The following is a 16,828-nucleotide window of genomic DNA, read 5'->3' on the forward strand; positions in this document are numbered from 1 at the left end:
GGACTAGGATCATTCGAGGAGCTCGCCATCGTTCACACATACAATAGCCTGCTAATACCTTAGCTAGCTATGAACCATATGTTGAATTCATAATGTTAATATCATCCTAAAAAGTAGTTACAGGTGCATCTTAACAAAACCATCAACTTATGAGTAACATCTAAATATACAACATTATTCATGAACAAAACAGTGTGTATGACTTTGTGCTTAAAATAATCACATTTTTCTGAAGACGACAGAAAAAAACGTGCCTACCTCTCATAGCACATCAAAATGATTTGAGCACGAGCACGCAGGGCAAAATGTAAGTACACACTCCCCTACTCCCAGGATGCAGGCATGCATAATAACAAATCAACATGCCATATTAATATATGAACCTGGTGAAATTCACACAGTACTTTAACAACTGTTACATTAGCAGCGTATGCAGGTCCTGCATGAGGGCAGAGACCCAAAGCACCCGCTGACCTAACTGTCCTGAAGAGGGCGCTGCTGCTCTGTCTGATGATATTCTCCTCAACAGAACCACATTCTGGTAGCCTACACAGTCAAACAAGTACTATGTTGTACAATGTTTTAGAAATTCATGAGTTTATTTTCGCTAGAATCCCTGGACATGAATCTAGTGAGGCCTAACCAGAAGTAAGAACCTGGAAGGTGAGGAATGCTAAGGCTCTTGTATGAGAAGTTAGCAAAGCAACATTTACTGTGTGAAATGCAATGTTATCACCATCATTCAATTTCAATTATCATCACACACCCATTTTGACTGCTAGAACGAATGAAAGAAATTCATGAAAGGACTAGATGGATAATAATGTACATGCAAGTCTGTATGAAGGCTGTATAGAAAGACCAGGGCATGGTGAATATTTCCTGTTGTCTCATAGTGAGATAACAGTACAGACTTGATGAAGGCTCTACTGGCTGTTGGATGCAGTTGGATGCTGAAGTTGGATGCTGAATGTACTCTTGAACTCTCTCTCAAATAGATCCTTCAATCTTTCGCCCATCACACAGAACTCTGCATTATCCTTCAGAAAAAAGACAGACACATTTGTATAGAAAACATAATAAACTAGTAATGCATAAAACACAACTCATTTAGCCTAATTCCTATTTGTTATGGATTAAACAAAGACACATTGTTAAAGTGTTATTCATGCATTAGCACAATTCCAAGAATTGTTCAAAAAAAATGTTGCCCTAAGTCTTCACATTGGATACTGCAGTAGTGCAGTCTTACCCTGTTAAATGTGGCACAGTTGGTGAAGATAAGCAACACATCAGACACAAAGTGTTGCACCGACTGGTAGAGATTCTGCTGCAGCTTCTCCACAACCCTGTCCAGCCATATAGGGGTTTTTATCACACTGGTGTAGTTTCTCACCTGGCAATGAAACATACAGACGGAGATATGTGAACTTTGACACACACACATACACACACACACACACACACACACACACACACACACACACAGAGAGAGAGAGAGAACCAAGCAAACTGACATTGATGCAAGGATCTGCCACAGCGATGTGTTCCTCGTCCGCATGGTACAGACACAGCAGGAGGTACTGGCATTCCTGTCAGAGTAAACACACCTTTATGTGACTGGTCAAATATTGTTTACATTTAATTCTGAATAATTATTTAATGTCAAATATATGGTGATGCTTATAATGGACAGGCAATTGGAGGTAGTTGGACCAATGATAGAAGTCATTCATTCAGGCTCCTCACCAGTTGGTGGTCTGAGATTCGGCAGGTTAAGGCTTCCTGGTAGGTCATTTGTTTGGGGTAGCGCCACGACTGACTGGCCCTCAGTACACAGAATGTACACATCCACGGACAATCATCCCTGTGATTACACACACACACGCACACGCACACATTTCAATAGTGCACAAAAAGCTGACAGCTAAGTTTACCTACACAGAACAAACATACCTCTCTTATATCAATCTCTTTGTCTCACTCTGTCTCTCATCAACCCTCAACTCTTCTCACCCCAGGATAGCATCATCCACATTAGGAAGATGACATCTCTGATGGAAGGAGCGAGGACACTCATCACAGCATATCAAGCTGCCCTGGCTTCTACAGATGAAGCAGTCGTCATCGTTATCCTGATCATGCTGCCAAGACAGAGAAGAGAGGAAGGTGAGAAGGAATTGGAAACAAACAAGCACCAACTACCTCTTCGTGTGTTAACGAATATCATACAGATTGGTTTCCCACACCCTCGGGTGTAAAACAAGGACATGCCTTATCACCAACTCTGTTTGCTATGTTTATGAATGATTTGGCAAAATAAACGAAACAGTTAAATACTGGAGTAAGATATGATGATGAAATGCTGATGTATTTTTATGGCAGAAACTGAACAAAACCTGTGGAAAATGTTATTACGTCCAGTCAATTGGTTTTCAATTTTGTGGTGGTGAAGACAGTCTTGAGTGTACTAGCAATTATACATATTTGGCATTAATATTTGGCCTTAACTGGGGACATGGGCTGGGATCCCTCTGACGTGAGATGGAAGGCGTGCAGAGTGAGACTTTGGAATAGACTGTTGGATATGCCTTTTGCCAGAAAAGTTTTCAATGGTATCTGTTCATAGGAGGAGCCTGGGCAACCAAAATGTCGAACCTTTTCCAGCAGTCTGACTTTTAACATTTGTGCGAAGACCAAATTAACGGAGATATAGATACTATTTAAAAACAACTGATGACGCAATATCAAAATAAATGGGTGGGGGAGATGATTCATAAACCCAAATTGAGAACCTTTTGTTTGATTAAGGGTGAATTTGTGTGTGAGAGATACAGTATATTATGTACAACCTACCTAAAAGCAAGAGATCGCCATGTGTAAGACCAGAGATATTTCCCCTGCGTATTGAAACAGGTCGGGATAATGGATGAGGAAAAACGATGTAACTATTGTGACCTCGAAGAAATAGAGAATAACATTCATTTTATCATCCATTGCACTTTCTACCGCGATATATTTACACTTGTCCTTATTTCAGGAACCCACCAGATTTACCCTGGCAATATGTGGCTGAGTGATGAGGAGAAACTGAAATGTTTTTTTGTACATTGTGTATTTCTGTTCTCTGAATTTTTTGATAAAGCCTGGAATAAAAGAAAAAGAGCAACCTATAATTACATTCTAAAAGTATTTAGCTCTTATAAAGCAAAGTGCACATATGTGTATAGATTGTCTGTAGGGCTGTCTCACAGTCTTCTCTCTGTTCTCTCTGATCTCACACTTGAATATTCTCTTTGTGCAAGATCAGGTTGAAACACCTTCTGTTGAATTTTTCTGTATTTATGTATAATTTTTACAGATCAAGGGTTATTATTATTATTATTGCTTGAAAAACCTTATCTACTATTATGTACTGATTTATTTTTCATTATTTATGCATTGCACACTGCGCAGAACACCAGAAGAATTATCACTGAATTATCACTGTGAATCATTGTAATGCTTGTTTATGTGTCAATTAATCCTGTAAGGGATGGGTTGCCGACTGATGATTTGACATGAAAATGTCATTCATTCATTCCCTATACAGTGATGTTAAGTAATAACTTGGAATTTCATTATTACAACTGAAGCATTCGTTTAAACAATGTAATTTGCTGATTGGTATGTGGGTGCCACCATGTTCCTGAGGGTCGAGGGAGAAACGTACCCTGTCTTTGGCCGTGGAGCTGCACAGCTTGCACTTACACAGGAGAGAGTGGATGACCAAGATCTTACTCTGGAAATGAGAAACAAACAAAGACAGTAGTAGTACTAGTAAAACGTCTTTGAAGACAGCAAATGTTTTCACCACAGGTCCTTCAAGACCTTGCAGACTATCTTAAGCCATTCCTTGTACAATAGGTTGGTAAGTGCCAAACACACATTTTTTTCTCTCTCATCTTTCTTTCTCTCTCTCTGTGTTCTCTTTCCGTCTGTACCTCGATGAGGACGCTGAGTGGTTTCCCGTCCCACTGGATGTCTTTCTTCCAGGAGGGATCTTCCAGATTTGACCCCCCCGTCAAAAACTCCACCGGGGTCATCCAGCGCTGCTCCGTACGGATGCTCTTTCCACACGACCCTGGGGCAACAGAGAAGATAGGGGCAGAAGGACAAACTCAAATGAAACCCTACTATAACCTTAATATACATTACATTTGGCGCATTACAGCTGACCAGAGTGACATGGGGCTATGGTAAAATAACATGTAGTGTATTGTCAACAATAGCTAACGGTTTGTCATTTACTTTACTTTATTACGTTTATGTTTGCAGGGACATTTTCAGTAAAAGTGACGGTTTTAGCCAGTAGGGAAACTTTCTACCGCAGTCCCTGGGCAGTACAGACAATGAGCACATACAGAGCAGAGAGCAACACATGACAACTAACTCTTAGTATGCAGACAGACAGAGCAATAACACAAAAAGCAACCAAACAAAAGACAGAAAATTAACAAAGAAAATCTACACACCTCACAAACTGCAGACAGGTGTTGCACAGTTACGTGTGTCTGAAGGCAGTGAGTTCCAGACATGGGAAGCTCTCACAGTGAAAGCCGTCTGACTGAAGGTGCTTTTCCTTAAGGGAACTATACAGTCACCTCTCATGGCAGACCTTGTGGATCTGCTGAAATGGGTTTTCTGCTTGATAAAAGCACTAAGTGGGGTCAGTATTTGAGGTGCAGCCAGAGAAAGAGGGTTGCCAACATGTAAAAGTGTCTCCAGTCAAATTTGTACCTGATGCAAACCGATCCTTATGTAGCATTCCATTGATGGCTCCACAGGTGACTTTGAAGACAGACTTTTTCACACCACAATGGCTGCCTCCTGTACTTCTCTCTCCAGCAGTGTTTGCCTGATCTCTTCTCTCTCCTTCCTCGCTTTCCTGCTCAGCTTCTTCTTCCTCCTCTTCCTCCTCATCATTGTCATCCTCCTCAGATTCTGAAGTAAAGATAAACAAAGAGGTTTAGGGAAAGATGGTTTACTATATAAGTGTAAAGGGTCAGGCCTGTGTTATTCACAAAACCACATAACAACAAAAACACAAAGTTAGAGAGACAACACCATCCCCTTTACCAGATAGTCATGTCTAAAGGATTCAGAAAGATTCCATTGAGCTGTGATTGGTGTACATACCTGTGATCGAGCCCGCTGATTGGTTGAAGGGAAACAGTGCTCTCTTGGCCTAGATAGGAAAAAAGGGACAGACCAGTTTTACATATATCAGTCACATAATAGACTCTTCTTTATATAATATGGTAAGAACATGGACAAACAAAATTATCATTGGTCAAAGTATGATCACGCACAAGAAATATAAATTCATGCCCGTATAAACATCACAATATCAATGGATAAGGCTAAGCAGTTGTCAAGTTCAGATGTTGCAATAAAACTGATTCATGACTAACAATCATAAACAACATGTACTCAGATGCTATGACGATGCAGCACTTTCTATGCATTTTCAATGGTTCCACATGTTTCTATGCCCAGTATGGTAAGAGGTTGTACTTACAGAAGCTGAATTACCATGCTGTGTTACCGTTCTATTAATTTGTAGGGACCTCCGAACAGTGGATGAGGAACCAGGGTGGTGATCCTGGATTGGATTCAGTTGTTAAAGGCAAGGATATATTTTTTTTTACATAGAATGATGCTGTACTGTTATATAGATATACAGTATGATGTGTTTGTACTAAGCATTTGAGAGCATTTGTACAACTAAATAGTCAAATAAAGTTTGGCTGTTAATCCAGAGAATGTGGTAAATTGAAAGATTGGTCTCCTACCTGTGCACTCTTTCTTCTTTTACTGTCTGGTGAAGTTAAATGACCTCCCTGAGGTGGGTGGGATTGTGAAATGAAGGGGGAGAGAAGGGGGAACAGACATTGGTTTTGAGTGACTGATTGGAACATCAGTGAAATAACTGTACAGTTTGTTTATTTACAGAAAAACAAAAAGGGTATAATGTGTAGCTATAGTTCGTTGCTCTTCTGACCCAATTTTCTGGTATATGTAATGCTAAACCGATATGCTGTGGTAAAAGTAGGGGATACCGGGGTTGGTTGCCTCATGGGTTGGTTGTGACAGTGCTAATTACTACCAACAGAAATGGACCTGTGTGAATTCTTTGAAATAACTCATACACCTGGTCAGTTCACGTCAGCATGACAAAACATTGTGTACGGCGTGCGTACCGGCGGCAGAGAAGTCAAGCGCAGGAGAGCAAAAACTGTGTTTACAACGGCGCAGTTTAATAATAAAAACCACCGGAAACAGAACAATAAATCAATGGGTACAAAACCCGTCGCACACCAGAATAACTTGCACAAGCAATAAAATAAACTACAATAAATTACAATAAACAATTCCGGACAAGGACATGGGGGGAACAGAGGGTTAAATACCCAACATGAAAGTATGGAATTTGTGTGGGAAGACAAGTCAAAACAAATGGAAAATGAAAAGTGGATCGATGATGGCTAGAAAACCGGCAACGCGACCGCTGAAAGCCGCCTGAACAAGGAGAGGAACTAACTTCGGCGGAAGTCGTGACACATTGAGGTGAGAGGAATGTATTTTTTATAAGTACAACTAAATCAATAAATGTGTGATATTTTCTATTTTCTTTGTAAATGTTTTAATTATGGGAGTATCCATGAACATGTACGTTTGTTGAAAAGAGGAAAGGGAGAGCTATATTTCAAACCTATTTCTGAGTCCCTAGGTCAAGCCACGAGATAACTAGCATCTTCATTTATTGAGTCATATCCCAGTCTACTTATTTTTATAAAAAAATATATTTTAACATTATTTAACTAGACAAGTCAGTTAAAAACACAGAGAGGGAGTTGAAAGTCTGTGTTGCCCAGCAACAGCCCCAAAACATCACTGCTCTAGAGGAGATCTGCATGGAGGAATGGGCCAAAATACCAGCAACAGTGTGTGCAAACCTTGTGAAGACTTACAGAAAACGTTTGACCTCTGTCATTGCCAACAAAGGGTATATAACAAAGTGTTGAGATAAACTTTGTTATTGACCAAATACTTATTTTCCACCATAATTTGCAAATAAATTCATTAAAAATCCTACAATGTGATTTTCTGGATTTTTTTTTCAAATTTTGTCTGTCATAGTTGATTGAAGTGTACCTATGATGAAAATTACAGGCCTCTCTCATCTTTTTAAGTGGGAGAACTTGCACAATTGGTGGCTGACTAAATACTTTTTTGCCCCACTGTATATAGAGTACAGGGAACATAAGGTTGAATATATTATTATAGACCTGCTAGATCTACTGTCTCATTTATATTATGACAGACCAGCTAGATCTACTGTCTATTTTATATTATGACATTTCAGCTAGATCTACTGTCTCTATTATATTATGACAGACCAGCTAGATATACTGTCTTTATTATATTACAACAGACCAGCTGTATCTACTGTCTCCATTTCACTTTGGCCATTGTTGTGGGCCTGCTCTCCCCTCAACAGCCTCAAATAGGCTATTTCATGGGGTGGAGTGGGGCGGCAGACACACGCATATCACATTTCATTACATTACATTTTTCTATATTGCTACAAACATTTTTTTAAATCACAAATAATATTTTATATTATTAATTTCAAACAACGGCATTAGCATGAGAAGAACTTACCAGTCCAAAACGATGTCCTATCCGTTCAAAAAATATTCCTCCATTTGGGAATCGCTAAATGAATCGTCCTCCAACAATCTCTATCTCACTTTCCCGATCAATTTCTTCTAATTTTTTTGGTACATCTGTATATCTAGACTTAGATTTAGCTTTCCCTGACTTAGTCGCCATACTGATTGATATATAAACAGCTGAAGATGCGCTTTACCAAAACATGCGTTCCTCCTTCCGGTATGAAACTTCAATGGCGAATGACCCTCTTTACCCCGGAGTTTACTCCATGGGTTGGTCTTCCAACACTAAAACATTACATATTGCCGTTTACCTCAGCTCATTGGCTATCTACCCAGCTAGATTTCAAGACAATCAGTGGCCATTGGGTTAAAATACAGTCAATCAACGAAACAGCGGTCATATCATTGGTGCACAATGATGTCATTACTTGTTGTCTTCAAATCTGTTTCTTTCAGTCAATACGTCCTGCGAAATGACCCATCAGGTTTGGTTGTGTTACAAACAAACCAGTTGATTGCAATGAAACCAAACATGACTGGAAAAGTCACGTTTCGTGTGATTATTTACATTGAATGAGTCGTCAAAAATGGAATGAGACGGAATTCACGACACAAGGGGTTCACAAAATGTTTCGTGTTAGGTTATAAAAATGGATTTTATCAAACAAAAGACAATTCATTGTGTAACAATGAGCATTGGGATTGCAAACAGAGGAAGAACGTCACACAGAGTTGTCACACATGCAGCTAACAAAAATATATGTAAATGTCTGCTATATCCAAATTGGAAGAGGCATGTGGAAGGGGAAGAAGGTAAGGCAGTTGTCTGTCGACCCTACATTAAAGACCAAGATTTGTTAAAGAAAATTGTGATTACAAGAAAGTAACCCAGTTTCCATTATGAACCAAAAAATTGAAAGCTGCGCAAAATAGTTAGGAAGAGATTTTCGATGTGCCGATTCCATAGCATGTGGTTTATGAACTGATACACAAAACAACACTGGATTAAAAAGTTTGTTTTTCCATTTAATTATTATACAAAATTCTTGCAACCAATAGAATGTTATGTATATGAGGGATACAACCAATCCCAGCTCTGGAGATTTTGCTGCGAAGAGACAGAATCATTAGATAACTTGTTTTGGTACTGCCCATATGTAGGGCAGCAGGTAGCCTAGTGGTTAAGAGCCCTTGTTGATGTGCCCTTGAGCAAGTCACTTAAACGTAATTGCTCCTGTAAATCGCTCTGGATTAGAGCATCAGTCAAATGACGTAACTGTAGCTTGTTTTTGTTCGCAAGTTTAGGAATGGCTGAAGCTAATCTTAGGAAAAATATTCATCTTTAATTTACAATCTGTAGAAACTATGATAATAGAAAGGTTCAGAACTTTTGTGAAACATCACAGCACAGTTGATGGAAATTAGAGATAGATGGAAGGGGTTGAGGGTAGCTGAAGTGTTGGACTAAAAACAAATAAAAATATATAAGTAATGTAAAATACACTGTGTCTGTAAAATGTATATAATATGTATAAACTGAAAGTAGAAGCCTAAGTATTGTTGTCCATTATTTTACTCCAACTAGGGGAGGGGTGGAAGGATTAGGGTAAAATGATAAAGAAGGAAACAAATATATTTAAAAAATATATATGGGCGATTGGAATTTATGCAAACAATTACATTGATAAGAACCCACAATCTATCAGCAATATTAAAGCTGATCTACCCCCTAAAAAAAGAAATAAACTGTATAAAAACATTCTAGGCAATAGTTCTGAAAGTAGGCTAATAAGCCAAAAGACTAATGGTCCCTGAAAATTGCATCCTACATCACATTTGTGCAGATATGTGCACCACGTCATTGCTCTCTCACTCGCTTGCGCTGCTGTGTGTGCATCTAGCTAGCTGTCACTCAAATGGCAAGGCGCTGAAGCTCATTGGGCAGAACTCTAATTGCTAGGGGGCTGGCCCACATGGGGGAAATGTAGGGGAAATGGCACCGCACAGCTCCCAGTGCACAGTCACTTTCAAACTAGGTATTTCATGGCTAATTAAATAAGACAGTCATTCTGCTCATATATTATGCATTTATGAACTACACATTGACACATCCAGTCCAAAGCGGGAGGTTAAAAAAAGAGAGACTTACTAGTCACCAAAGTTCTGGAACATGTCTTTAATTTTCATTAAGGGGATAGCTGGGGATGGTTGTCACATGGAATATAGGGTTGGCTGTCACTATCATCATTGCCACTGCCAATACACAATAAATCCCAAGCACTTTTGTGCTTGTGTTATAAAGAGGTCCCTTCATTGCCTCTCTCTCATATACACATTTTTCCTGTCATTTACTAAAAATGTCATGTAATTCTAAAGGCATAAAATGCAGAATTGTGTTAGGAATATTGTATGATCAAAGAAAGGGTATTTCTAGAATCTGTTTGCTACATTCTTCACTTCTTGTTACAAAAGCAATAAGCAACAAGCAAGCATTGTGACAACCAACCCCATACTATGTGACATCCAACCCCACGATGGGGCTGGTTGTCACAAGTGGACAGTGTGTTTGAAAGCTTATAAAATTAAATAAAATGTTATTTGTCACGCTTCAGATAATAAACAGTAGCAGCAGCATATGTGGTGAGAGTGAAAATATGTGTGTGTGAGTGGTGTTAGTATGCATGTGTATGCATGTTATGTGTGTGGGTGTCAGGGATTGACATCGGTAACCGGGATTGACATCGGTAACCGGGAACCTGGGACTGTCCCGGAAACACTTACACTTCCCATTTCCTTAAGAAATGTAATGAGATTTTCCCCCAATGTCGGCACTAATGCAATTCCATAAAATACACAACATGAGCAGCATCAGATTAGCAAAAAATAAAATAAACCTAACAGGTTGTCGCATGGAAGCCTTTAGCTTAGCGTATTTACTTCACACAAAGTGAGCATGAAGTCAAAGCACACGCATAATTGACACTGCCGGACTGCACACGCGACTCGAATGCAGTTAATAAACCCGGGTTAAGCAAGCAGTTTTATTTGCTCTGAAATCTTTACATAGTGGTGCAGCCCAGCCGACAAGGTGGCGCAGCACCCCTCTTATTTGGGGAGAACCCTGGCATAGGGACCATATCTTGGTTTTAAAAACTTTAAATGGACACTTCCAGTTGTTATGGACATTTCCCGGGACTCTGGATAATTATGAATTTTTCCTAGTATTGAGACTTGGTAGATTCTTTGGAAAATATGAATCCCAAGTGGGTGTATGTAGTGGGTGTTTTTATGTATGTGGGTCGGGTCTCAGTGTAAGTATGTGTGAATGTGTGGGTAGAGTCCAGGTTGTGTGCATAGTCAGTGCAAAAGAGTTATTGCAAAAAAGGGTAAATGCTGGTAGTCTGGGTTGCCATTTGATTAGCTATCTAGCAGTCTTGTTTAGAAATCTTATGGATTGTGTGTAGAAGCTGTTCAGGGTCCTGTTGGTTCCAGACTTGGTGCATTGGTACCGTTTACCATGCAGAGGCAGAATTAACCGTCTATGGCTTGGGTGGCTGGAGTCTTTGACATTTTTTGGGACTTCCTCTGACACCGCCTGGTATAGAGGTCCTGGATGGCAGGGAGTTTGGCCCCGGTGATGTACTGGGCCATACGCACTACCCTCTGTAGTGCCTTGCAGTTGGATGCCAAGCAGTTGCCATACCAAGTGATGATGCAGCCAGTCAAGATGCTCTCAATGGTGCAGCTGTAGAACTTTTTGAGGATCTGAGGGCCCATGCTAAATCTTTTCAGCCTCCTAAAGGGGGAATAGGCGTTGTTGTGCCGTGTTGGTGTGTTTGAACCATGATAGATTCTTAGTGATGTGGACACTGAGGAACGTGAACCTCTCGACCAGCTCCACTACAGCCCTGTCGATGTGAATGGGGGTGTGCTCGGCCCTCTGTCTCCTGTAGTCCACGATCAGTTCCTTTGTCTTGCTGATGTTGAGGGAGAGGTTGTTGTCCTAGCACTACACTGCCGGGTCTCTGACCTCCTCCCTTTAGGTTCTCAACATTGTTGGTGATCAGGCCTACTACCGTCGTGTCGTTGGCAAACTTAATGATGGTGTTGGAGTCGTGCGTGGTCACGCAGTCGTGGGTGAACAGGGAATACAGGAGGGGACTAAGCGCGCATCCCTGAGGGGCCCTAGTCTGGAGGGTCAGTTTGGTAGATGTGTTGTTGCCTACCAGTGGTTTCTTTGCAGCAATTTGACCATGAAGGCCTGATTCAAGCAGTCTGTGAGCACTCTGTGAAGCATATATTTGGGCTGCAATCTGAGGTGCAGTTAACTCTAATTAACTTATCCTCTGCAGCAGAGGTAACTCTGGGTCTTCCTTTCCTGCGGCAGTCCTCATGAGAGCCAGTTTCATCATAGCGCTTGATGGTTTTTGCAAATGTACTTGAAGAAAATTTCAAAGTTCTTGACATTTTCCGGATTGACTAACCTTCATGTCTTAAAGTAATGATGGACTGTCATTTCTCTTTGCTTATTTAAGCTGTTCTTGCCATAATATGGACATGGTATTTTACCAGATAGGGTTATCTTCTGTACCTTGTCACAACAAAGCTGATTGGCTCAAATGCATTAAGAAGGAAAGAAATTACACAAATTAACTTACAAAGACTCACCTGTTGGTTTGAAATGCATTCCAGATGACTACCTCATGAAGCTGGTTCAGAGAATGCCAAGAGTGTGCAAAGCTGTCATCAAGGCAAATGGTGGCTACTTTGAAGAATGTCAAATATAAAATATATTTGGATTTGTTTCACACTTTTTTGGTGATTCCATGATTCCATATGTGTAATTTCATAGTTTTGATGTCTTTGCTATTATTCTACAACGTAGAATACAATGTAGAATAATAGTAAAAATAAAGAAAAACCCTGGAATGAGTAGGTGTGTCCAAACGTTTGACTGGTACTGTATATATATCCCAGAGTGTAGTAGTGTATGGAAACATTGTCCAAATGACATAGGCCTGATTAGAGTCTGAAAAGTGACCAAGCTGTTCAACTTTTCTGTGTTTTATTTGATGATTTTAAATATATTGTATCCACGCCTGGTTGAATTGTGTTTTTAAATGGTCAAATAAATGTAATCAAAATATATGCTATACCTGGATCAGTTCTCCCAGAGTGGTGTTTCTACAGTGGATACTGTACTTCCAGTTCTTTCTGCTCTTCTTTCCCCCAAACTCCTCAAAGCCACTTGGGGTGAACCAGCGACCCTGGACCACAATGCACCTCTCCCCTGAATAAAAAACAATGAGGAAGTCAGACATCAACCAGCAACACTGGACCACAATGCACCTCTCCCCTGAGACAAACCAATGATGAAGTCAGACATCATTCACACCACCACAAATTAAAACCATGCAAAGTAAAAATGGACCGTAGTACACATGTGCCTGACTGTGATTGAAACATGGGTCTCCTGCACATCACAATCCTGTGTTAACCCACTAAAGTCTATGCATTAGATCTGGGCCCGTATTCACAAAGGGTCTCAGAGTAGAACATTTATAGTAAGTGCTGATGGGTAAAAAACTATAGCTGTCCTTGAAACTATAAGAGGTGAAGCTATAAATAAGAGTCACACCAAGTCGATAGATATTCAGGACACCTCATGAGCTGTCCTAACCAGTTAAGAGTTATTAGCAGGTGTCCAACCCGGTGCAGCTGGCTTCCGGGTTGGATGCGCGCTGTGTTAAGAAGCTGTGCGGCTTGGTTGGGTTGTGTATCGGAGGACGCATGACTTTCAACCTTCATCTCTCCCGAGCCTGTACGGGAGTTGTAGCAATGAGACAAGATAGTAGCTACTAAAAACAATTGGATACCACGAAATTGGGAAGAAAAAGGGGTAAAAATTTAATATATATTTTTTAAATAAAATCATGTTTTAATATTTCTATATGATCAATCCATAAATAATATACACCTACTGTGCATGTAACAGTATGTCTTGAGCTTTTGACAATGATGTCACATGAGACCTATTTCACAACTATTTTTATTTTTTTATTTCACCTTTATTTAACCAGGTAGGCTAGTTGAGAACAAGTTCTCATTTGCAACTGCGACCTGGCCAAGATAAAGCATAGCAGTGTGAACAGACAACACAGAGTTACACATGGAGTAAACAATTAACAAGTCAATAACACAGTAGAAAAAAAAAGGGGAGTCTATATACATTGTGTGCAAAAGGCATGAGGAGGTAGGCGAATAATTACAATTTTGCAGATTAATAACACTGGAGTGATAAATGATCAGATGGTCATGTACAGGTAGAGATATTGGTGTGCAAAAGAGCAGAAAAGTAAATACATTTTAAAAAGTATGGGGATGAGGTAGGTAAAAATGGGTGGGCTATTTACCGATAGACTATGTACAGCTGCAGCGATCGGTTAACTGCTCAGACAGCAGATGTTTGAAGTTGGTGAGGGAGATAAAAGTCTCCAACTTCAGCGATTTTTGCAATTCGTTCCAGTCACAGGCAGCAGAGAACTGGAATGAAAGGCGGCCAAATGAGGTGTTGGCTTTAGGGATGATCAGTGAGATACACCTGCTGGAGCGCGTGCTACGGATGGGTGTTGCCATCGTGACCAGTGAACTGAGATAACTGAGATATGCCTAAATACTTATAACCACTAGGCTAATAAATAAACACGTTTTTCTTTTGATTATTTATTTACCTACATAACATCACTTTGTTAAAATAATATGTCAAAATTGGGCATGCCTATAAATTGGCCAATTGAAGGCATCTAGGGCTTATGTTAACTTTGTGTTCAATGAAAATGATAGACCTTTCAAAAGTATGCAACGTTATTGGCAAGTGAATTGATGCCTACTGTGCCAAAGATTTTCAGAGTTGATATAACGGTAATATTAGCAAAATTCCACTTTTAAGGACCATCAGAATTGGTTAAAAAAAGAGATGCATGCCAACATATTAGAGTAGGCAAAGTGATAATGCCGACGAAAATAATAGCAAACTTTTTACCATTGCAACATTTGATGTAGGCTACAGTCACATTCACCATGTTTGCATGTTACCTATAGAGTTCACAGCTGGCAACGCCTCTTCGTGATTGGTTATTCCCCATTTGCAATGTCAATGAGCCAACCATTACACACAAACATATCATATTAAGTCCATTGTTACGACGTACCTGTGGCCAGCATGTTTCTGATGAGCATGCCTTCCTTGTCCCCACAGGTGACTGGGAGCTGGATCTTGTAGAAGGGCCAGGTCCAGATGTCAGATTTCTCCCCCTTGCAAAAAGGAGAACCTGCATTGGGACATGTTAGGGACAGTCATTAAGATGTGACTTGAAAATAAAAATGAAATATTCCCTCCCCCCACTACTTCCTACGCTATGAATTCAAGAGTCAATATTTACTCAAGAAAATGTCTGTTTGAAGTTACAGAGGTACTTTAGACTTTCTGATTCAAGGCCTCCTCTTTCCCCCAGGGAACATGAAGCCTGGGACTCACAGTTTTTGACCCTCTGGACTTTCCTCTTCTGACTGGGGGTGGACTGGGTGGACGTGCTGGGCTTGCCCTTCTCTGCACTCTCACTTTTCTCTTTACTCTTTTTCCTTCCTGTCTTTTTCTCCTCTTCCTCTTCCTCTTCTTCATCCGCTGAAGCCTTCTTCTTCTTATCCTCCTCATCCTCTTCCTTCTCCATCTTCTCTGGCAGATTCTCATAAAATGTGAAAGACCCTACAAGGGATTGGAGGCAAAATTGAGCCAACCATGCAACCTAATTAATGTACACCTAATAACAAATTATAATAAATACAAATTTGATAAGGCTTTGAACCTCAACTTCAAAGTATCCACCATTGTGACAACATTTATATTATACTATTATACTAGGAGTTAGAATTATATATAGATATTAACCTATCCATACAAATGCCAAAATAATACCATAATAATACAGCAATAAGAGTGAAGGCTCCAGAACTGACCGTCCAGCAGGCGGTTTCGGAGCAGGCGTAACGTGGGGTACTGCAGCAGGAGGTGATCCCTGAACACACAGTTCCAGAACACCTTGATGCTGTTGGGCCTCTCTGCCTCCAACCAGTCCAACACCTGGTACACACCCTTCTCCCTCACTGCCTTATTCCTACACCGAATCAGCTTCTGCAGGAGGGTTCAAATACAACACCATGGTCAAATTGTGGCTGGAGTAGAGTGATACTTGATTCTCTAGAAGCAACTACCATCCCAATCAGTTCATGTGACAGAGTGGAATTCATGGACACACATCAGGCATTACTAATCAATGATCCTCAACTCCAATGTCCACTCTTACAATAACATTCAAAGACCTGTTATTTATATCGTTTGTACCCAGCTAGTAATAGGACAGTGAATGGTCTTAGCGTACACAGAACACTCTTAGAATCATTGTTGGCCCGCTGAACCCTGGAGATCCTCAAGGAACCTTTCGCGGTCAAACCGGGAAATGGTTACAATCTTTTATCCACCATTCATTTTTCCCATAATTTTTTTAAACACTTAAAATATGGGCTGTGTTTCATGTAGGCTTACCCTGGCGTGACGTTTTGATAACCGTGTAAATCTCTCAAGGACAAGGTGACTTTTATAAATATATTTGCCTGTATTTACCCCCAAAAAAAAAAAAAAAAATGAAATGCTAATTAGCTACGAATGTGGTTACAAGTCTGCCGAATCGAGGCATTGGTAAGAATCTCTGGATTAACTATCTAACGTTAGCTAAATGTAGTAATTACTAAATGAGCTACATTTCTTAAAGTGGAAAATTCTGTGAAATGTCTTAAAATTGACACAATGCCTTTGCTAATGCAAAGGTGTCAGCTAGAAATGACGTGCAGGAGCTTCCAGGGATATGTAGTCTTGCAGGATGTCTACTTTGACGCTAATTAGCATTTTAGAATCTGAGCATAAATAGAGCCGATTGATAAAAGTCACCTTGTCCGAGAGAGATTAAGTGCAGTCCTCCAGAGGAATTAATGGAATTACTATACAGTAATGTTTCAGACCTTGTTTTGAGAACAAACAAAAGCTAGGTCTC

General features: G+C 40.1%; 1 protein-coding gene across 1 annotated transcript in view; it reads right to left on the reverse strand.

Annotated features, from left to right (window-relative positions):
• Positions 1–573: 573 nt before the first annotated feature.
• LOC112258460 (nuclear body protein SP140-like protein) overlaps positions 574–16,828 on the reverse strand; it is a 29,780-nt gene continuing 13,525 nt past the window's right edge. Inside the window, exons 2-16 of the mRNA XM_024432842.2 lie at positions 15,738–15,912; positions 15,259–15,486; positions 14,933–15,052; positions 12,878–13,011; positions 5,835–5,882; positions 5,561–5,644; positions 5,179–5,227; positions 4,780–4,983; positions 3,984–4,123; positions 3,713–3,781; positions 2,017–2,144; positions 1,750–1,867; positions 1,518–1,592; positions 1,253–1,396; positions 574–1,040 (exon numbers count right to left, since the gene is read on the reverse strand). Of these exons, the coding sequence (XP_024288610.2) occupies positions 927–1,040; positions 1,253–1,396; positions 1,518–1,592; positions 1,750–1,867; positions 2,017–2,144; positions 3,713–3,781; positions 3,984–4,123; positions 4,780–4,983; positions 5,179–5,227; positions 5,561–5,644; positions 5,835–5,882; positions 12,878–13,011; positions 14,933–15,052; positions 15,259–15,486; positions 15,738–15,912 (1,830 nt within the window). The 3' untranslated portion in view covers positions 574–926. The remainder of the gene's footprint in view (positions 1,041–1,252; positions 1,397–1,517; positions 1,593–1,749; positions 1,868–2,016; positions 2,145–3,712; positions 3,782–3,983; positions 4,124–4,779; positions 4,984–5,178; positions 5,228–5,560; positions 5,645–5,834; positions 5,883–12,877; positions 13,012–14,932; positions 15,053–15,258; positions 15,487–15,737; positions 15,913–16,828) is intronic.

The sequence above is a fragment of the Oncorhynchus tshawytscha genome, linkage group LG09 (assembly GCF_018296145.1).
Source record: "Oncorhynchus tshawytscha isolate Ot180627B linkage group LG09, Otsh_v2.0, whole genome shotgun sequence".
Lineage (NCBI taxonomy): Eukaryota > Metazoa > Chordata > Actinopteri > Salmoniformes > Salmonidae > Oncorhynchus > Oncorhynchus tshawytscha.